The sequence below is a fragment of the Hesperophylax consimilis genome, chromosome 12 (genome assembly GCF_061612785.1).
Source record: "Hesperophylax consimilis isolate HC1 chromosome 12, BYU_Hcon_1.0, whole genome shotgun sequence".
NCBI lineage: Eukaryota > Metazoa > Arthropoda > Insecta > Trichoptera > Limnephilidae > Hesperophylax > Hesperophylax consimilis.
This window is the reverse complement of record NC_142847.1, coordinates 14638431-14662913: the sequence shown is the minus strand read 5'-3', so window position 1 is coordinate 14662913 and position 24483 is coordinate 14638431. Positions and strand designations below refer to the sequence as shown.

The window sequence follows — 24483 nt, the reverse complement described above, 5'->3', positions numbered from 1 at the left end:
GATATTAATACTATAAGAAATCTTATTTCTTACAATTATAACCGTCAAAAAGTAAATAACCGTTTAAGATACAGACGTTACAAATCATTTCTTCCAATTATTTCTAATGCCGATTCAATATCGATTGCAAACCAGCTGTAAATTCATTCCATAGAAAATGTAAGAAATACCCAACAACAGGTGTTTTCGTTTTTTTCTATGACATTACTTGATTGTTTGTCACGAAGGGCGTGTGCGTAATGTTTTTTAAATCGTAAAAATGGATACAAATACACGGAAACTTTTATCTTCATTTTTAGTTTTAATATTTATATATCCTTCTTGTATCTTTGGTAAATACCCAAGTCTTAATTTATGTTATAAAGATTTCTAAAAAATCAGTCTTGTTGATTATTATGTTTACAGACCGTTAAAGTTTGACAATATTGTTTTCGTTGCATATTCCTCAAATTGAATGATTGAACTGAGGTTTAGGCTTTTCTGGCAATTTCAGTTGAACTTATATTTCTATTAAATATGTGCACTTCTAAACAAGTTTTACTGTCTACATAAAAAAATGTATGAAAAGGATCCGCCCCTTTTGTTGATAAGTCATAATGTTGTTTTGAGTCATACATTGAAAACGAGCTACTAAATCAAACTGCTATGTTTAAACAATTTTAAAATCTTTTTTGCGTACTCACAAGTTGAATTTCTATATTATAATGTGTATTATCCGTCTCCGTAAAATATTATTTGTTCCACAGGTCAAGTTTTGATAGACAGCCATGCTAACAGTGAAGAGAAGCTGGTTTGGTGCACAGTGAATTCAGAAGAACAGTACAAATGTGGAAATCTCTCAATTGCTATTGAAAGAGATAGGCAGCTGTTCGGTCAAAAATATCTCAAACTTTCCTGTCACCAAGTGAGTTATTTTAATATAATTTTTGTTTTATAATGTAAATAATATTATTTACAATATTTTGCTTTGTTGGTAACTAACTTATGAAATTTTTTTACAATGCCGTGTGACATATGAAACTACAACTACGGAACGCTTGCCCAGTATTTAAAGTTAAAATCAATCCTATACATGCACTTTTATCAAAATTCTACTCCAGGCAACCAGAATTTTTTATTTTACAAAATAAATTTTAAAAATTAAGAGCCCTTTTCATTTAGATGAGTGAATACTGATTATTTGATTTTTCTAGGCATTTGACAAAGATGAGTGCATGTCCCTTTTGGACAGCGAAAGGGCAGATATCACTTCTCTGGATTCCGGAGAAGTCTTTGTTGCTGGAAGATTTCACTCTCTCGTGCCAATCATACAGGTAAGTTCCTTGGATTTTGAAAAGAATTATTGGTAAATATGCTGAATTATCTAACACGCGTTTTGAATATTAAAATGCAAAAAAACAAGATATTTATAAAAACTAAACTTTCTTACACTTTTAATAGAAGTTTTGGAAAATAGTAACTCCGAAGAAACACAATAACAACTTTGTGTGCGTTACTTTTTTAAAACTAATATGCTGTCTTCATCAGTGGAAGATACTCTCAGTGTCACCCTGGTAAAAGACCACCATTCAGAAATGAAAAGTTGCTTGAAATGGCTAAAGCTATGTTTTGTGACCAGATTTAAATAGCCAGATACTTCCCAACCTTAGTCTTCCCCATCTTCTCTTCAGGCTCACGACATAACCCAATTGGGAATGCTGCAGTCCCACACCTGTGTCGTGTGTGCTACGATATCGATAAATAAATATTACGGCCATTGAATTTTTGTCCATTCCAGGAGACACAACTGGGTGGCCTACGTCACGCCTACGCAGTGGCCGTGGTGAAGAAGGGTTCCGGAGTGGGCGCAGAGGGGGCCCGGGGGCTTCGGGGGCTGCGGGCATGCTTCCCCGCAGTGGGCACCTACGCTGGCTGGGTGCTGCCCATACACACGGTAATTATCTCACTCGCTACATTGCACCAGAATTCTAAATCTAATGGTTCAATCCCACTCATTAATGTTAATATGTCTTTTGAAAACACCACGTACAAAAGATTTTATATGACAATAGAAAAAAATTAAACATGTTTAGTCAATTCTGTTTTTACACCTTACCCAAATGTTATGAGAATATCCATTCTTATTAGAATTTTCCCATTTTCCAATACATTCTGTACTGTATTTTTGTGGAACGTATCGCTTGTGTAAAAACAGAATTAAGTGTAGGTAAGCACAAATAGTTACGAAGGTATAAAAAAATAATAATATCGGTTGTGGCTATGTTTGTAGCTCCGGTTCATTGAACTCGTCATAATCATTTTCTAAATTGACAGTGTTTGTTTGGAGAATTTAGACAAGCGATAAAGTACTTACCTATAATATAATAATTTTAACATTTGCCTGCACTAGGTATTTTATAAATAAAATAAAGATCAAAACGTTAACCTGTCGAAAAGAACAAAATACCAGGAGCACAAATATATGATTGGGTATTTCCATTAGCTTATTATTATAAACATTTTTTGCTCAGTGACAGTAGTGTTGTTAAAAAATTATATTTAATAAAAAAAAAAAAATTATTTGCCCCTGATTTTCACCGGTCTGCACTAGTGTATTGATAATGAGATATTATTTCAAGATTCCAAAAGGATTTGTCTGCTAGACACCTCTCCTCTCAGATGAAAATTATCGATATTTAGATATGTTTCAGTTTGGCAACAATATACCTCTCTCCTGCGATTGATCACATGCGGCTCTTTATAAAATCAAATTCAACCTCTGTAAAACATTCACTAGACCAGTGCTAATCTATAGCTCCTGATTGTTGGGCCCACCTTAAGATCCTAAAATTAACCTTCGCAGCTATATGAGAAAATGGGGACTGACGGACTACAACTAAAACTGTTCAAAGCGGTAAAGAAAGTATTTAAATGAAAAAAAACCACAGAACCACCAAAGAAACTGTCCTACTGAATGTTAGATGGCAGTAAAAGATGGTTTTCTCATTAGATCATCGTTTTTTATTTTTTATTTATTGCAGTTGATGACACATGGAGGGATGGAGATCATCGACTGCAACAATCATGTGAAGTCTGTCATCAACTTCTTTGGACCTTCCTGTGCACCCAATGCCCTCATCAACAAGTATAATCCGATTGGAGACAATTCAGACAAGTAAGTTTATTTAAATTTTCATATGAAGCAAAAACTTTATGGTGCGACATTATGATTATAATAAAACAATTGCATTCTTTGTTTTACACCAATTTTATTACACAAAATGCAGATCAGGTTTTAAAAATTGTTTTATACTGTGAATAAAACAATTTATAATTATATTTTAAATTTGTGTTATACTGCCCTGACGGAAGCTATCGTGGTAGTAAAACCTAGTCGGCATTTTGTGTAATACATAAAGGTGCTGTAAATCAAAGAGATTGTTTTATTTTAATTATAAGTTTATTAAAATAAAATAATATTTATTGCGAAGCTAGCAGTCCACAATGGAGTGCTAGTACCTTTTTTTTTTTATATTAACTCCACACAGGAGGCCCTGAAGAAAATAATTTCCCACAGTGCCTATGTCATCTTTGGGGATGCTGTGTGGAGGGTCTTTTTGTGGAGAGGAAGGAGTGAACATGGGTCTTGAAGAGTCCCATGTTGTAGGAGGGAGGAAACACAGAGGCCGGCAGTTCGTTCCACAGCCGAGCTGTTGAACTTAAGAACGAATCGTAGAAGCGACCCGTTCTCATGTGACAAATGTCAACCGTGTACAAATGTTGGGCGCGCGTTTGGCGTGTATCCCGACTACGCACCGGTGCCGAAGGGATCAATGACGCTAGTTCCTCAGAGCATCTTCCATTGTAATACCGATAGAACAAGGACAGCATACCTACCTGACGCCTGTGCTCTAAAGATTGCAGTACCTACCCTGGTGTACGGAAGTGAGGCATGGAACTGGCAGAGAAAGGATGAAAGTAGACTGAATGCTGTAGAATTGAGATCCCTGAGGCGTATGTGTGGTAAAACCATGTATGATCGTGTGAGAAATGTATAGATCCGCAAAGAGTGCAAGGCTGATGTAAGTTTAATGAGTAAGATCAAGAAAGGGACGCTTAGATGGTTTGGGCATGTAGAGCGAATGATCGAATAAAGGAGTGTAAGGAGAATATATGATGCAAATGTGAATGGTAGCAGAAGTCGGGGACGCCCGAGGAAGACATGGCACGACCAAGTGAATGAGATACTTGAGTCGGGCCATGTCAAGAGTTAGAATAATAGAAGAGTATGTATGAATGTGAATGAAGCAAGGAGTGTGTGCCAAGACCGAGTTGTTTGGCGGGCCGTCCTCTCTGCCTACCCCTGCGAGGAAACGGCGTGATAGTTAGTTACAATTTCAATAAAAGACATATGACTACTCTTAGATCTGAGTGATATTTCACAAGGAGATTATGGTTTTAAGTGTTTATGTGCATATGCACCACTTAGCACAATCTTAAATGTGTGTTGTTTGTCTAATTCTAATTGCGCCACCGACAGGTAAACCAGGGATGGCTTCCTTCAGTCCATGGGAAAGTTACTGCTCCAATTTGTAAATGATTTGTCAATATGTTATCTTCTTTTCTTCCTTAGACTGTGTGAACTATGCGTGGGCAAAACAGGGCTCCGGTGCTCCCTGGGGGACCCGTACGCAGGCTACACTGGGGCTCTGCGCTGCCTGCTTGAAGCGGGCGACGTGGCATTCCTCAAGCACACCACGGTGCCCCATGTGCTGGCCACGCACCAGGAGTTCAGTACGTACCATCTGTCATCTTAACATATTCTATGTTGGCAACACCAACGAATGCTGGCGAATAGTACATACTTATAAATCACTCGCTTTTTGTGCATGGCAAGAGTTGTGCTTCTGCAAACCTTCTTACAGTCTAGCTATAATTTCCAAGAGAAGGAAGCCAAGAATAATCCATTTCTTTATCTCTATCTGTCCTTATTCTTATATCGATTCTGGATTGCTGTGTATACAATTCTCAAAACCAGTGGCGGTTCTTCTCAGGTGGATGGTGAGGAAAGACCCCACTACATATTTCAGAAACACACTATGAAAAAAAAATCGATGCTTTGTGTTAAAAATGAATTCTCAACATACAAGTAATTATTAACATTTTAGCAGAAATACAGGGTGTATCGGCACTAACCCGACAAACTTTAACCAGCTATTCCTTAGCACATTTGGAGTAAAAAATGTTATGGGCACTTTGCTGTCAGGTAGCATTTTTTTTTCAATTAAAAACAAAAAAAAATAAAATTTCCACACTACATCACTGTCATTGGCATTGCGTTTCGTGTTCAACAGCTGTTATAAGCAAGTATGTCAAAAAGCATCTTCGCTCTTTCGCACACACTAAATAATAATAGTTAAAAATGAGACGAATGGTGACGTGCCATTTCGTTGTGATTGTAAGTGTGCGCCAATATAGGTACACACCTGCATTATTCAACGGAATTCGAATAAAATATTTGCCAGATGGGTTTTCAAACTTTGACAAAGGATAAAACAGTGGTGACATGTGGTGAAAATATGAATAATAAATTTTTTATTAAAAAAAAACGTTACCGGACAGCAAAGTGCACATAAGATTTTTTACTCCAAATATGCTAAGGAATAGCTGGTTAAAGTTTGTCGGGTACGTGCCGATACACCCTGTATAATCTAAAAATTTAAATTGAATCATTTTTAAGCTCGAAATTTGAAAAGTTTCTACAGACAAACATGCGACTGCTCCACTTACTTCCTTGTTGCATACTAACGCAACTCGACGACTGCGACTTGGTCTGAATGAAGGCGAGCTCTACCAGTTACAGGCTGTGCGCACAGCGTTCTGCGCAGTCTGGGGACATCACCGGACTTTCCTTGAAATTTGCATTTTTATTCGTATTGAATACGTTTCTTAGGGATTTCGTGAATCGGCTCATGCGCATTGGAATCGTAATATTGTAATCGCGAGGAGATATTTGAGAATCCTTGTGAATAATTTTAGTTTTAGACCAAATTGAAATAGGTCAGTTATGCATTATGCCATATCTGACGTGAACTAGTAAAATAGTATATATATATATATATATTCAGATAAAATTAATACCACTCTACACCTAAGTTGGCTCAAAGAAATTTGTTATTTTTTATTAAACTTATATATTTATATGTCTACATGTTTTGTGTTTCTGGTTTAAAATAACATTTTTGTGAGAAATATAAAAATTGTTGTAGTATTTGATTGATTTACCTTAGACTTAAGAATTGAGACCATTCAAAATTACCTACTCGAATATATCATATATTGGATCTTGTATTCTCACTTTCTCCGCTCAGTGAGATTTTAGTATCTACACATAAAAAGATGTCAGTCCCCATCATCGAAAATGAGCTAGTGCTAACTCAGTGCCCCCTGGTCTACCAATCGCACCGGGATTCTGGCTGGTACATTTGTATCGTATTATATTTCAATCAATCATCTGGGTTAACATTTCTACACAATCTATCCCATCCCATTAGGCGCCACATTGTGATACAATGTACATATGTGTTTTAGTGAAGCTTCATAGATCACAAATGCTATATCCACCTACGGGGATAGCTGCTGATGGATCTTACCTGCTACAGCGGCATAGATTAGATTAAAACTCAATATGACCCACTATTCGACACAGATCCTACTACATCATTATTGAAAGTCTTGAACAAAGAACCTTTAGATTTTGTACTTATCTAAATGATGTTTTTACAGGTTCGCTGTCATCGGACAAGTTTGAACTTTTGTGCAAGGATGGAACGAGGAAGCAAATCAACGACCACTTGTCGTGCAACTGGGGACGAGCTCCTTCTAATGCCATTGTCACGTCTTCGGCCAAGAATGATATCTGGAGGAAAAAGTAAAGTTTTTCTTATTATTAAAGTTAATTTTGCTCTATGTTATGGTACATCAGTAAACTGTTATTTATTGCTAGTTGTTCAAAACCCCATTACATTTGACCTTATCGTCAAACCGGCAATCAGTGGCAATTAGAATTTTTTGACATTTGCTACTTTAAATGACTGTCTCCGTTAACCGCTAATTCTCGACCTATCAGCATTTTTTTTATCAGAATTCGCATTTATCATTATCATTATTTACAGATATCAAAACTTTCTGCAGAAGCTACTAGAATTCTACTCCGACCCGTCGACCCAATCCAACACCACCAGCTACAACACCCGAGCCCGTAACCCCGAGGGCGGCTATTCGCGGGACCGCGACCAGTACGGGTCCCCGCCGGCCGAACGGGACGAGTACGGTAACCCCATAGAGCGGGACCAGTGGGGTAACCCCGTGGCGGGCCGGGACGCCTACGGCAACCCCATGGGTGGGGCCCGCGACCAGTACGGCAACCCTGTCAGGGAAAACGATTACGGAAATAATCAGAATGATAGCTTTTACAATCGAAGGTACCTATTTTTATAATGTTTTTGTTATGTTGTTTTACTAACTATAATGAAATTAACCTGTCCGGTAGTGAGTTTCTGGAAAGAAAACAGTACCACTGAAGGGAGTTTTTTCAATAATCAAAATATAGAAAAAAATAAATGCCACCTCGTAGAGTATGAAAAAAAGAATTCATGAATAATGGGCGTAAACTTACACTGATCCCATTTACGATGATCAACTTTTCTCTTTTTGGATGTTGAACAACTAGGGAGAGTTTCATCCTCATCAGATGTATCAGATTCGTCGGATGAGCTATCCGAATGTATTGGCAAATCATGAATATCCTCGTAAACATCTTCATCTTCACTTTCGATTAAAATATCAGCAATGTCTTGTACATTCAAATGGTTAACCATTTTTTATAAAAATAAACGTAAAATATTTAAATTGAACAAGTTATCAATACGAAACACAAAGTCAAATCACAGTAAAACACCCTCCAAATTATGAATAACCTAAAATAATAAAATGTCAATGATAATTTATTTATTTATTTATTTTTTATTTATTTTCACATATACGGCACAACATGTGCCATTCACATACTAAATTACAGAGAATAGTACAGCAACATAAGGAATGCAACAATATAAATCCAGGTATAATGGTTTAATCAGTAAATAGTAGTAAGGTTAAAAGTATGAAAAAAAGAGATATAAATAAAATATAAGTAGCAATCTGTAGTATAGTATTAAGTCAAAGTAAGAAATTATATGTAATAATATACAATAAAGTAGTATAAGCAAGAATGAAGTGCTTATAAAATGTCTGAAAGGCAATAAGAGTTTGTAAAAAATAAAATAAAATAAAAATTAGAAAGGTATATACTATTAGAAAATGAAAAGAATAAAATAAATACTATTTTATAATATGAAAAGGAAACAAAAGTAATAAATGGGAGAATCACGTGTATAATAATAATGTGCGACACTGCTTGACAGTCCGATAAAGTTTTACATAGTACCTACCTATGATGACTATGATATATAATGCACTGATATCAGCTTCTACCTATCGAGTACTAGTAGTTTTTAATCTGAAGTACATAAACATTATGATGGTATGGTATTATTCGACAATTTTTGTTTTATGCATCTTTTATATGATAATAGACAATAACAGTATAACGATTAATATTTCAAATAGTTCACAGCACTAAGATTAACACTATTGAATTTTGTTCAAACTGTGAAAAACTGTATTCAAACTGAAAACAAACACTATTGGTACAATATATGTAATAAATATTCACATCCAAACACGTGAGGTAATTTTTAATGCAAGATGATTAAGTTATTCAGTGTAAAAACAAACAAAAACCACAAATTTCACTTCTCACAAGACGTCGCTCGCAATAAAAAATGTTGTTTACCACCAACTGCCAGACAGTGACGTCACGGAATATTGAACGTCACGTCACGTGAATAACTCAGTTGGTAACATACCTAAATCGTTAAAAACTTTTGCAAGTTATGACAAACTGTCCCTAGATGGCAGTAACTTTCGGTTCTCCGGAATAAATTCAATAATTAATTAATTTTAGGCGCTACCGTACGGGTACGGTCAAACTCCTTACGAACTATTTTTGTCTCGCCGTACCTGTACAGTCATACTACCGGACAGGTTAATAAAGTTTACTCAGAAAAAAACAGTGAGCTTAGGTGACACGAAATTATTATTTTTAGCTTGCATTATAGGTTTCATCATAAGTTATGGAGTTTTGAGATATATTTACGTACATTTAATCAAAAAAAGATATTCCATATAATTCTATTGTTTAGCTTCTTGATCACCATGCGCCAGTTGATACTATTTTCGTAATAACTTGCAAAATGATGTTTTTGTAAATTGTTCAGTTTTACCAGATAATACGGAGGGATAAGAACAGGTTAGTAGAAAATGTTGCTCATAATCACGCGCATGCGTACTACTGTCCGTAGTACCGCAGTGTTAGTGGCTGACAGATTTATAAACCGCCTGACCCCCAGGATTAGGGACGTATTAAGATGGAGATTGCAGACTTTGTTAACAATTTGGTTGATTTGACAAATATCGATCGGTCGCGCAATGAAAATGTATAAAGCAGTAATATCAATTGGCAGAACTATCAGAGGTATATTTTAAATCAAAATATCGATTTACCAAAGCAAATTACGGAACGCATAATCAAATTGAGAATGACATCGCAAATGCCATTTGAGGATACGTGAAGTTAGCAACTAAAAACAAAATGCAAACACGACCTTGTTTTTGAGGATTGGAACAAATGGTACCAGTCTAAAAAAATCTTGCATGAATATTATTATGAGTAAATATTTTAAGTTGAACAGTATTGTTTATTGTTTCTTTACATTGCATCTTTTTTTTACGTTAGAATTTTTTACCTCTAGGACAAGCTGTTGAGTAATAATTAGTTGAGGTTAAATTATGAAAATAACACAATGATTATATATTAAGAGAACAATATTGTTACATTAACGTTTCTACGAATTGGGTACCTACATGGTACCTTTTAATCTAATTCTAGCCAATTCATTACAGTATAATGTAGACCAGTAAACCAGCGCTGCAGCGGTATATTATGGAATCTTTATAAGTAAGACTGAATATGTTTAAATATTTGTAAAAATAGTATACAATCTACCATGAGTAGTTTCCCGGAAAAGCGGCTTATATTCAGAGAAATGATTTTTTAATGATATCATTAACGTTACGCTGGCGAACAAGAAGTTACTAAGAAAGAAAAAAAGAAATGTTACTTGGGTAAAGCTGTGTTGTACCCACTAGCTTTATTAACCTTCGACATGTCAAGATGCAATATATTACAGATTAGATCATATAAAAGTGCCATAAATGAGAAATGGTAAAAAATATACTCATAAACAAGTAGTAGTAATAACAAATAGTAGGACTAAGTATGTAACATGTGTATACATATTACATATAAAAATTGTTTATTTAAAACAATACTAAAGAAGATAATCTGTATAAAAAATGATGGTGCAACTAGGAAAGGTTGACAGGAAATACAGCAAAGTAGAAGTACATACATACATGTAATACATGTTTCAAAAAATATATAAAAATAAATATAATAAGGTTGTGGGAGCAGTTGTTGCATTCTGTGGCATGTTTCAAAAGATAGTCGCTAAACTGTCTGTAAGTGACGTTGAAAAGTAAATGCAGCATTGCTAAACATAACAAGAATCAATTATTGTATTTCAGGTTCGGAACATCCTCCAGTACAACAGAGAACTACTACAATGCTCCCACCGGCCCCCGACCAATTGAGAAATTTGATCTCTTTGAATCAGCGCGTTATGGAGTTCGATCCGATTTACTAATTGAGGTAAGCACTGCTTTATATGCTGTCGGTAAAAAAAGGTTACATACATTAACCCCAACCCATTTTCCTGATAGATGAGCAATCAGTACATCTAGTGCATGATATAATCACAACCTCATGTCTGTTATAGGACTCTACCCGGGGGCTGGTAAGCCTTACAGAGGACAAGCAGCAGCTGGCAGGATTCCTGGGGCAGTTCGAGGCCCCTGTACTTGCTATCCGCGCCTGCCCCGTGCAGCGCATGACCCTTTGCGTCACTTCGGAGGCGGAGCAGGACAAGTGTGTGAAGATGAGAGTGAGTACCACTCCGAGTAACCTAACAATAATTCTCCCTACTCATGGAGAAAGCTGAAATTTCTTGATAAACTCTATAATGACCAGATAAAATTAAAGTCTTCATCAATTCACCTCTTTCCCACAGTGAAAGATTTTTTTCAGATTTTATTATTATGAATCTACATTCGCAATTAAAAATATTACAATTTTGAATGTGAAAATAGATAAGTTTTTAAAGTTACTTACCAATAGTTTTTATTGGGTAAACTGTAATTACCGCTTTACACGAAACTAAAAAACATTTAATTAGACGAAGTTATTATAAAAGTTAATGCCAAGTTTTATGTAAAAATATTTTTTCTCAATTTTGCAAACCTTATTTGCAAAATTATTTATTATATTATTTACCTTTGCAAATATTATTTAAATGCAAAATTTTAGTTTCATAGAAATATTTATGTATGCAAACTAAAAGCGTGGTGTTCTCTTTCTTACACTGTTTATATCATATATCTCACCATAATGCAAAATGAGATAGCATGAATTTTATGAGTCTCATGAGTATCAGGCTATGAGAAATATCACCCAAAATTGCTCTAGGAGTTAAACATTATATGTAATATTTTCCAGACCGCAATGAAAGCCCAACTCTTAAAGCCAGAGCTTGTCTGCTACAAAGGCCACTCGCACATCAACTGCATGCAGGCCATCCGCTCAGGCACTGCTGACGCGACTATGCTGGACGCAGCTGATGTGTGGGAGGGAGCGCGTCACTACGAGCTGGAGCCCTTCCTGTCCGAGGTCTACGGGCTCGGCAATACTTTCTACTACGCCGTGGCAGTCTCCAAAGAGCAGGATGCTGATACCGAACTTACTTTTTTGAGAGGTATATTTTTAGAGAAATAATTTATCATGATTTTACTGATAGAAGTAAATTAACTAACCTTTTGAATGTTTTTCGCTCTCCGGTGTGTCTTTTTATTACCATCGAACTCAGCGATCGCTCACATGTCATCGTTATAAGATCCATGCTAGAATTTTTGCGATGGGATTTTAAATTTCAAAGGAGTAAAAAAGGCATTTTATCTTTGAAAGCTCCTTTTGATAATTTTTTGCGGTATAGGGTATTTATTCAGGTTTATGTAGAAATAATAAAAGCAGTTAAATTAAAATTGTGAATACTTTTAAAATGTATAAATTTTATGTATTTTTACTTGAAGTTACCTATTTTGAGGAAACTTTTTAAGACTTTTAATATATCTTATTTATTTGAATAATAAGATATCTGAAAAACAGAAAACAATTTTCAAACAAAATAAATCATGGTTTTTATTATGATATTTGAGCCAAACCTTTTTCGCGGATACGCAGAATAAGCGGTTCTCAGCCGACAATGAAGGGCATTCTAAAGATTTTCTGCTCTGACTTTCAACAGGTTAATGGGATATTTTCACAAACTTCTCTTTCTGTACTAAAAATGTCTAATTTTAATATTTTCATTAATAATTATTGATTTTAAAAACAATCTAAAACCGCACATTCCGAAATGGTTCCAACTGGCTACAACATCATTATGACATAGAAAACGACAATGTCTGGTATAACTCACCAACGTCGCTGGGCTGACGTCAACCCTGCCGAATTAACAAATAAAAACATATCAAAAAAGGCATATTTTAAATCGTTATAGAAAATTTATTCATCAACATAAAAATAAAATAAGAGTAACTTCATTATTGTAATTTTTTTCTAGAATAAAAAAAAAACAGTGAAAATACCCAATTTTTGTATTAGGACCATTCTATTACTGAATTGGCTCACCGCCCCAAAAGCAAAAGATCCATTGTTTGATTAATGACTAATTTTTGTATTAGGTCATTCTATTATTGAATTGGCTCACCGCCCCAAAAGCAAAAGATCCATTGTTTGATGACTATAATTTTATTATTCTACATGATAGGCAGATTGTGAAGTGAAACACATGAAATCATAATTTATTAAATATAATACTCCTAATATGTAGCATTTAATTAACCTCTCAGAAAAGGACTTTTATTTACTTTGTGTTCCTTTGCGAACTGTCAAAATGCGAAAATTTTTGTGTTATTCACGAGTTTCGTTAAAAGCTTCATAACTCACGTTTTGGGAAACGTAGCCTCATTCTAAAAAATGTTTTGGAAAGATTATGAAATTCACTATCGTATTGTTTTGTTATACGTAAATATTTGCGTTTCTAAATATACATTTTCTGAAAACGTCAAAAATATGTAAAAATCGCTGACCATTATTTCAAAGCTGTGAAAAATGTACTTTTTTCTGAGTATCATAAAGAAATAACACTTTATATATTGAAGAAATATAATTAAAAACTATTAGTCACCTCAAAATATTAACCGTCCAAACTAAAATATTTTTAATAAATTATTTAAAAACGCAATAAATTACGAACGAACAAGATGACAGATTCAATCGACTCAGATAATGCACCTCTACATTCCATAGATATTCTTGAATGCAGACGCGTAGCGTTATTCATTATCGATACTCTGTTTTTTAAATCATGGTAATCCGTATACTAGTGATGGAAATAAATCGATTTTTGTAAAATCTCGCGCGTTTACGTGAAAAGACGTACTAATGTCTTGACCGCTATTATCATATTTACGTCTTTTGACGTTCTAATGTTCTGAGTGGTTAAAATTATTGTAATGTTAGAAGAAGGTATAATGTGCAATAGTGATTTGTTTTTGGGGTATTTTGCCGTGTTGTGCAACGCTGTCCGAAACGTTGGCTAAAGAAGGAGTTAGCACAGCACGGCATAATACTCCAAAAACAAATCACTTTTGGCCGTGAAAATCTCAAATTATACCTATTATGTGCAAGGTAAAATCATTTCAGGATCTTTTCATAGTTTAAAAAAAACCTTACACCCAATTTTTTCTATTAAGGCACCATAAGGCATATTGTGCACCGCGGCGTGAACATTCAGAATCGGGCCACGCAGTAATTCATGTTTAATTTCATTTTGTGAAGTTCAGACACAAATATTAAAATGTTTTCAGTTCGTTTTCTAAAGAACTTAATTTGCCACATTATAAAATGAAATGTAAGTGGGAGATTATGCGCTTTAAAGCAGTTTTTATAGGCCTGATACTTCATTTTTTACGGGGCTTCTAAAAACCAAAATCAAAAAATTCTTGATTATTACAAAGACCAAGATGTGTTCTAATCCCAGGATTTAATTAAAGCATCTTTAATTAAATTTCTAAGCGATCAAATTTTAAAACCAAAAACACATAATTTTTGCAGTGATAGCCTTAGATAAGTTTTTCCCCAAACTTGCTCATTTAGTTTTGCTTTTGCCTTTGGGGTGAAAATTTTATCTTACCAAGAAGTTTGTTCAGTAAAATGTCTTCAGGATATTTAATTATTTAAAATGTTTCACTGTGTTTTGTCTTTTTAGGAAAGAACACATGCCATTCAGGCATCAACACTGCTGCAGGCTGGGTATATCCTCTGGCATATCTCATATCTAATGGCTGGATAAGGTAAGCTAAACCCATCCATTATAACTATACGAAATATTGACTTACCTGACTACATTCTGTATGAACAGTTTCATTCTATTCCACATAACAATTAATTCCTTTCACTAGGCCCTACGGCTGCGACGCCTCTCGCGCCGCTGCAGAATGGTTCTCACGCTCGTGCGTGCCGGGCGCCGTGAGTCCCGAGTACAATGCCGGCGTGCCGCACGCACCCCTCTGCCGTCTGTGCCACGGCGCATCATTCCGCCACTGTCGCCGGGATGCTTCGGAAGCCTACTACGGAAACATGGGTAACGAGAAGTTTTATTTAACTATTCACATTTATTAACCTTATCTACTCGGCTGTCGCAAATGTGATCCATCAGCGACTATCCCCATACGCAGATGTCACATATGTGATCCATGAAGTTTTTCTGGTACACATGCATTTTGTGATTGATGAGATAGATTGCGTTGAAAAGGCTAGGGTTGTAAATTAACTACAGTTTTTACTGCCACAGCGTAGTATTTGTATTTGTAGTATTTGTAGTATCATTTCATAAAAAATGGTATCCTTGTTCATGACTTCCATTGACCACAAAAAATCATTTTATAAACTTATAAAAACATTATACAGTCGAACTTGGTTATAACGATCATGGCAATAGCGAGTTCACAGTTATAATGAGCAATTACGAAACGATGTCTTAATTCATGCTTATCTTCATATAATTGTTGACTGTTATAACAAAGTCAATTCACTGATATACATACCAAGCAAATAATTTTGTCAACACAATTTCTGAATACAATTTTAATGGGTTGTTGGGTCTGAAAAAATAGTTGGGAATAATTCTCCAAGTAGAAATTTCTATTTTTCAGTTTAAGGTGAAGCACTAAGGACGGGTTTTTTCGGAGAATTTGAACAATTCATCAAATTTCAACGTTAATTTCTGGGTTCTGTGAAGGTCTTATTCAAGTTCTGTTATTATATAATCATAGGCTAATTGCATGACAGAACTGAAATAATAACAGAACTTGAAAAAATCTTTCACAGAACTGGAAAATTAACTTTGAAATTTGAAGAATTGTTCAAATTCTCCGAAACAACCCGTCCTAAGTAGTAATGCAAAATCATGTGTTTTTGTTTTGAAAATTTGATTGCTTGGAAATATTTTATATGCTTTAATTAAATACTACAAATAGAACACTTCTTGGCCTTTGAAATAGTTGAGCATTTTTTATGTAGTATCAGGCCCATAAAAACTACTTTAAAATTCAAAATCTCCTACTTAGGAACATTTAAATATTTGTGCCTGAACTTTGCAAAATAAATTTGCAAATTGCTGAATTTATATGCAAACACTTTTTGTGTCTTGCATATAAATTTGAATGGACACAGATGTTCCATTTGGCTCAATAGCCCAACGCTTCGTCTCACTTACACTCGCCTGGCATCTTAGATCTCCATCCCATTTGAATTTCGTAAACACAGTTTTGTATTTTTAATTTAAATTTAAGCCGCGATTAGACAAATATTTGGATCACAAATCACGCCCACAAGGGAATTCTTGTGTAATTCTTTATTCTATGACTTGATAGAAGACTCCATTTTGTAAACTTATTCAAACAAAAAACCTGACAGAACGAAATGAACAGTAACACACCTCTGACTATATTGTATCATTTGTCTTGCTATTTTTTTTTTTCAATTTCATCACATCAATCTTTGATTAACATACATAATATGTATTTGTTTGTTTACCAGGGGCCCTGCGCTGTCTGATAGAGGGAGGAGGAGATGTGGCCTTCGTCCGGCACTCCACCGTGGCTGAGACAGCTGGCGGCCGCAGGCGGGAGTGGTGGGCCCGCAACACCCTGAGAGACGACTTCCAGCTTCTGTGTCCTGATGGTAAGTACATATTCATAGTTAAATCTATCCAGTAAACACCTCCTTCTTTTTCTGGCGGCAGAGTTCATGGTGGCTTCTGAAAGCCTTCAGCCATTCAATAGCATTCATAGTGCCGTGCAGCATCGATGTTGCCCCGGGGAATTGGTAGAGTGGACCAAAACCCTAACCTAACCTATTCTTCCAAATTCCACTATCATTCCTACTTGACATTGGCTACACTCCTGCGTGTTTGGTGAAAACCATAATTTTTTTTTATATAATGTATCAACATGTCATTTGCCGTTAGCGTGTTTACACGCTCTCCATCACTGCGTACGTCAGGCGGGCCATACAAAATAGGAGCGTAAACACGCTGGTCTTTACACCTTTGTCGCTAGTAAATGCCAAGTATTTTTAACCAGTGTTATAAGATACTTGTAAAACAGAAAACAAACGTAAAAATTTTTCCTTACAAGTAAAAGTAACAATTTTAAATGACAAAGTATTTTATTTGATTGGGTCATAACTAACTAACTAACTAACCATCACGCCATTTCCCGCAGGGGTAGGCTGAGAGGACGGACCGCCAAACAACTCGGTCTTGGCACACACTCCTTGCCTCATTCACATTCATACATTGTCTCATACATACTCTTCTATTATTCTGACTCTTGACAATACAATAAAACAATGTACATTCTAATATTTTCCTTTTCGTGCAAGATATGTGAGGAGGAGCCTCATTTAAAAAAGAATTTAAGAATTTAGCATTATTTGTCGATGTCTCACGATCCCAGCAGGGGTCGGCTATGATGACTCTTCATTCAAACTCAAATCTGATTTCTGATTTCAGCAGGTTCCAATAGCTCTTTCTTTTCCACACTTTAAAACAGTCAACAACATAAATGTTCTTATATTTAGGTACCCGAGCCGGTGTCAGCGAGTTCAAGCGCTGCAATCTAGGAACGGTGCCCGCTAACGCGATGGTGACACGCGGGGGCGAGGGCCACAACGAAACAGAGATCGAGGCCTACACCAACCTATTCCTCTACGCTCAGCAGTTCTACGGAGCCACCTCTCCCGATGAGTTCAGGTAACACGGACACTGATTTTTACGACCGACAAACCTTCAAACCACCTCCAAATCCTTTTACTTTTGGACGATTCAAGATAAAACAGAACATTAAAGAAAAGGCATTAACAAACATGGGGTTCGGAACCTAGGCGTTGTGGATTTAATTCGTCCATCATTACACAAGCAATATTCTCAGCTTTTAATGATGGTAGTAGGAGTTTTCGAATATTGTCTTTTTTTAATATAGAATACCACAAACCTAACCTGTTCTTTTGTTCATGTTCTGTTTTGTCACTGTTCTGTTTTACCATTTTGAACAGCCACTAAACAAAAAAAATTATAATTCCAGCTTCAGCATGTTCATCTCCCAACCGCCCTACTCGGACCTGATATTCTCCGATGCGGCGAGGCAGCTGCGTCGCCTCAAGGGCGCTGATCGGAGCGCCTCGCACTATCTCGGAAGGGTCTTCATGAGGGCGCACAAGCTCACCGACTGCTCGCCGTCCACTTCCCATGCCATCAGCATCTTACCGCAGAGCACCTTCCTCTTAGCGGCCTTTATGGCGTGCTTCAAAATGTTTTAATTGACTACGTTACTTGCTTGACCCACCAGACCACTAAGCCTCTGTGCATTTATTAGGTAATTCACATTGCTGTAGAGCGCCTATTTTTGAGCAGTTTTGATGACTTTATTGCATGCTTCAAAATGTTGTAAGTGACATCACTACTGACTTAACCATCCGGAACACTAAAGCTAGTCACACACGAGAGTACATACATCCAGATGCGGTCCCTTGGTATGTGCATTGCATATCTTGCCTTCAGTTTTCACATAAATTACAACGATATCTGTGCCCAAGTCATCGATGTACAAAAGTACACTCCAGTTATAATTTCCGTCAGGTCATTATTTGAACTATCTTCTGTTCAATGATGTGCACAAAACTTTGTTTTACCATGCTAAGGGAAAAGTATCGGACGGTATCGAGACAGCTCGACCCGTCGAAACGGTGACGTGAGCGAGACAGATTACACTCGTCATCCTGTGCATTATCGAAGTGCGTTGAAGGTGAATGTATTTTGCACCACCTTGATCATGCATAATCCAATGCGTCTGGAATGAATTAGTTTAGAAATACTAATTTACAATGTTAGTGCTACAACATTCACACATTGGCACTCATGTACGGTAAGTTTAAACGGCTTTGCGCGATTTTCATTAATGAATTTCGTGACCTTTATTCTCGAGATGATTTTACGAACCCTGGTGGAGCAGTATTATTTATGAAATTTGTAACTTAGTGGAGTGAATGAATTGCAGCACCCGAATTAATTAATTTGTTACACCTATGTTACATACTAGGTACATTTTAAAAGTCAAATGCACTGCTGGCAATTTAAGTCTCACGCCACCTCTGGATGTAACCTCATAATATGGGATAAGGCCACATATATTGCGAGGTTATATGTTTCGAATGTGACTAGCTTAAGTCACTGTGCACTTATTATGTAGTTAAAACAAATATTGCTGCAGAGCACCTATTTTCAAGAACTTTAGACTTTTTTTGAGGTTTTATGGTGTGCTTTAATTTTAAATGCTTACACTACTTGTTTGACCAACCAGAACGCTTAATTCAATATGCACTTATTAGGTAATCCACATTTCACGTAGCGCCTATCTCCTAGTGCTTTTGAAGACTTTTATAGCATGCGAAAGTGTTTTGAGTAAACTTTTTTACCATCCAGAACAAAAAAAATGTCACCATACAATTATTAGGTTCCACATCTCGCCTTCTCATCATAGCACTCTTGATAGTATTTATAAGTAACTGAATACTTCCTCTATACAAATATTACTTTATACCTTTGTACAATATAGCACTATTGACAGCATTAATAAAACTGCACCATTCTTACTCCATCATCATTTGCCACCGTTTGCGCACTGTAGTACTGCTTATAGTCTTTATATGAGCTACAGAGCATTGTAACAAGTCACTATTTCTTTATTGTGGTTAATTTTGTGACTAATGTTAGTTTTGCATGATAATGAATAATTCGATCAAGTGGTTATTCATTGAACTGTTTTTACTTGTCTATGTAAGGCAGATGTTATCACATGTGTTATTTAAAAATATGTATTATTAATTGTTTTATATTTACAATGGAATCTCATTTTTCGAATTGTTTTTAAATAATAAATTTAGTGCCTTCTGTTAAAATTAGCACTACTTTTTGTCCGTCCAAATAAAGTGCTTTATAATTTTAATAAATTAAATATTCAGTACAGAAATGATATTACATATACGTACAATAACTTACAAAATAAATTAATGTTATCTGTATATGTATATATATTGAGCGAATAATTGACTTTAAGACTTATCTACCCCTTTACATTTATTTTATAGAATCTCTTTTAGTGATAAGAATTCTTCTGATTTTCTATCCGTCCACATTTATTGTATTTAACCTTTTGAACGCGTTAATTTGCTCCGTTTTATCTATACCCGTACGCGGTACATATTTTCAAATACCTATGCACGCAATTAAATGTCAAATTATAGCATTCTGGCATTATTTATTGGACTATATAGACAGAACAGATTATTCTCCACAATATGAAAACAAATCCTCGTGTGTCAACACTCTTAGATGTTTATAAAAACAAAAACATAAAATTTCATACAAAGACGTACCGTATCTTTTGAATGTGGTCCCGCCATTCACTCGCCGTGTGTGTAATTAGGCCACTGCGTTGATAGACATAAGTGGGACACCATGATCACTTATCATTTTTAGTTCTGAAAACTTTTTCTCAAACTCTTTTCTAAACTCAACACTTAAAAATAACACATAAATTTTATATCACTTAATAAATATTGTTTTTTAAGCACTTTAGAGGAATCTCTGTCTGTCACATTTTTTTGGAACTATGGTAAACTTTAAAACAGGGTTCGATACATAAAGACACACCACATTCTTTACATACGTATCTCGTTAACTGCATTTTTTTATTTTTCAATCGGCATACACGACATCGTCTACGCGGTTTTTTTATTTTGCCAGTTGATGGAATCAATTCGGCCATATGCTTAGCGGCATATTTAGGCAAAACCCGAAACGGGTTGAGGTGGGCTGATGTATTAGGCTCTGGTATTTGAGAAATCTCTTGTTTATATTTCTCAACTAGTTGCATAATAACCGCCATTGTTGAATTTTCTTTAAGTTGTACAGAAACGCCGGATTGAAAATCATCAAATTCGTGTACTATTGGAATATGAGGTCCAGACACCCAGGAGTGTAGCACTTCTTCACTTACAGACTCATTCGCTTGAGTTTCTGTATCTGAAAGTTCCGAAGGTTCAAATTCATCTTCGGACATTTCATAATCAGAATCCAAAACGTTCAATATATTTTCAATTTCATCATCTTCCAAACTATGGGCCATTTTTTATCCGAAAAATCAAATGAATTAAAAAAACTAAAAACTTGTGAACGTTTCCTAATAAATTTTGAAATAGTATATAAAACACGAAAATAACACGCACTTTAGTAATATATAACTAATATATATATATATAACAAAATATATTTAAATTAATAAAGTATATAGTAAAGTCAATAACTCAGTTTTGTAACACAGTAAAATGTTAAAAAATACGCGCAATCGGCACAATATGGTCACTCGTGGATACAGTAAAATTGAATTTGCTAGACGAAACACAAGAAATCAAAAAAAAAATTGATTTCTGAAGTGAACAAATTAATTTGAATTTTTCGTAATAATTCAATATTACAGCAGAACACAGAATGTTATCGGCGCAGATTCCACAAATCAACTCGGCGCGCGCAAGCGCAGATAACATACTAGTACTAACGCCATCCGGTGACAAAATTGTGAACTAAAGCACTCAAAGGCGCGAAGAGGCGCACTTGATTATGGATCTTTTTTTATGAAATACAATTTTATTTTTGAGAAATACTTGTAGATGTCAGCATCGTGATAGTTCTACGAATGTCCAAGCGAGCAAGAAATACATTTATGACGAAAGAGCGCTGGAATATCGGCCGTCAAAGTTTCCGTATCAACTGTTGATACGGCCGCGTGTGAGTATAGACTTTTTGCCGTAACAACAGTTGATACGGCCGCGTGCAAAAGATTAAAAATTATGATTTTTTTTTTTTTTTATAAGAAATGCTAAATATTATAAGGCACCGATCGGTCATTCTTTACTAACCTTGTCTCTATGTATCAGGTTTGGTTAATATCGCATTATTTTCGAGATATATACATTATTATATCAAGCAGACATATTTTTCAGTATGCCCAAAATATTCCAAAACAATTTGCTACTCAGTTAGATTGTTACCTCATAAAAATATTGTTTTATAATAAAAAATGTATACATGGCAAGATCAATCCTATTCAGAATCTGTTTGCAAAACAATGTACCACATATAGAAAACTGTTGTGTCTTTTAACGCTAATAGATTTTTCTAGAGATTAATTGATTTTCTAATGATCAATGGATCACTGTTCTGAAAATAATATATGACATATTCTATTAGAATAGATTTGATGGTACAAATGATAATGTATTTTATGTATATTCATTTAAATTTATATTGTTTGTTAGAACAATGAAAGAATGAGATGACATAATGTTTACTCTTTAAGTTATTGTTACAAGAATGTCTGTCTTTATTAAAAAATGTATCTTATTGGAATTAAATAATACCGCTATAAAAAAAATCTGCAATAAAAGAAACTGCCATTGCATATCATAATTTAAATGTTACCAGTACAACTGCAGTTCTTTAACTCTTTATACGCATGACGTTTCGAATCGGGGTGCCCCTGTGCGTGAAAACAGTACTAACTAGCTTACACAAGCGTATATATGTGCATGCAAGTCAAGTTTAGTGCTGCCCCCCAGGCGTGGAATGGAATTCTCCAGAAGTTGTGCCCTTGGAGCAACAAAGTTCCATCTGCCATTTGAACATGAAACTAAGATACTTCAAAGTTTGAATCCCGAATGAAAAAAGTTGACATTTGACATTGAGAAAGTCAATATGATGAATTAGTATTATAACTGGATTAACTTGTTTAAGAATATTGCAGATGAAACCTCATTGTCCCAAGTGCATGAGACCCCACTTTTTGGTAAAATGGTGTCACGACCCAAAAGAAGTTGGGAACCTCTGTTCTAGAGCCAACATTAACTTGCACCTAGTATTGTAATGAATCTATGGATGGGTTTTTACAGAATTTGAAGAATTCATCAAATTTCAAAGTTGATTTTCAGGTTGTGTAAAGGTTCTATTCAAGTTTTGTTATTAAGGACGGGTTGTTTCGGAGAATTTGAACAATTCATCAAATTTCAACGTTAATTTGCGAGTTCTGTGAAAGATATTTTCTAGTATTAATTTTTCGGAATAACTTAATTGAGTAAAACCTCAAATTGTAATATTTAAATATTGAAGACAATATTAGTGATTTCTAAACGAAAATCTGAAACAGAAAAATCAGAAAAGGAAACGGTCACATCTGGGACTCGAGTCCCAGATGTGACCGTTTCCTTTTCTGATTTTTCTGTTTCAGATTTTCGTTTAGAAATCACTAATATTGTATTCAATATTTAGATATTTTCTAGGTCTGTTATTATTTTAGTTCTGTCAACCAACTAGCCCATAATGATATAATATCAGAACTTGAATAGGACTTTCACAGAACTCGCATCTGGGACTCGAGTCCCAGATGTGACCGTTTCCTTTTCTGATTTTTCTGTTTCAGATTTTCGTTTAGAAATCACTAATATTGTCTTCAATATTTAGATATTTTCTAGGTCTGTTATTATTTTAGTTCTGTCAACCAACTAGCCCATAATGATATAATATCAGAACTTGAATAGGACTTTCACAGAACTCGCAAATTAACGTTGAAATTTGACGAATTGTTCAAATTCTCCGAAACAACCGGTCCTAAATCATAATTGACCAGTTGTTTCACAACACTGAAATATAAAAAGAATTTGAATAGAACCTTCGCAGAAATTGAAAATCAACTTGTTGATGAATTGTTCAAATTCTGTGAAACAAGCCAAACTAAGAAAAACATAGAATTTAAAATTGTTCGTACATATTATATTTGCATTAAATAAAACATTGAATGAAAGGATTCTCTGAAGAAAAGAAAACCTTAGCATTAGCGAAATTACATTTCCATGAACTGAATAATTCCATGAATAAAGATTAAATATCTGTTGTAAAATTAAGTATTAGTTAATGCACACTATTCCATCCATTTATATTATGTACATTTTTGACATTGTAAAAATAATGTTTTATTGTAATAAAGTTTTATAAAAAGAATTACTTGCATCTAACCCTTTTTTTTAGCTGAGAGTTGAGCGTATAAAGTTTAGAAAGATGAACATGTTAACTGCTTCAATGCCAGCTTATCCCTAAAGGATATCTAACATTTCGGCTTATCTCTGGCAGATAAGTTACAAGCTCAACCGTATTTAACTCGACATTATGGTATTTTGAGCATTAAGCATTACTCCTACCGTCTTACTTATAAAGATTCCCTAATACGCCGCTGCAGTGCTGGTAATAGCTATACAAGGAAGAGCTGTATACTGCTCGGGTTAAAATATTTACTCATAATAATATTTTTTTCCAATATTATTCTACTCGATGGATTACGGGTTATGATTTTTTAGTCTGGCATCACTCCACTCCAAACCTGAAAAATGTGGTCAATTTCGCGGCGTGTTACGTGAATGGTTTATTTATGCGTGTTACCAACTTCAGATTTATTCATATGTCAAAATATAGCTTTGAATGCAGAAAGTTTTAA

General features: G+C 35.0%; 1 protein-coding gene across 1 annotated transcript; it reads left to right on the top strand.

Moving 5' to 3' along the window:
* The first annotated feature begins 207 nt into the window (after window positions 1–207).
* On the top strand, window positions 208–24338 carry Tsf2 (transferrin 2). The gene is made up of 16 exons (XM_089638142.1): window positions 208–332; window positions 747–904; window positions 1194–1313; window positions 1778–1933; window positions 3021–3154; window positions 4613–4773; window positions 6766–6910; window positions 7155–7463; window positions 10729–10852; window positions 10980–11144; window positions 11756–12011; window positions 14589–14673; window positions 14782–14963; window positions 16421–16564; window positions 17465–17636; window positions 17968–24338. Exons 1-16 carry the CDS (start codon window positions 260–262, stop codon window positions 18200–18202), a joined length of 2619 nt encoding a protein of 872 aa, XP_089494268.1. The 5' UTR covers window positions 208–259; the 3' UTR covers window positions 18203–24338.
* Window positions 24339–24483: the final 145 nt, after the last annotated feature.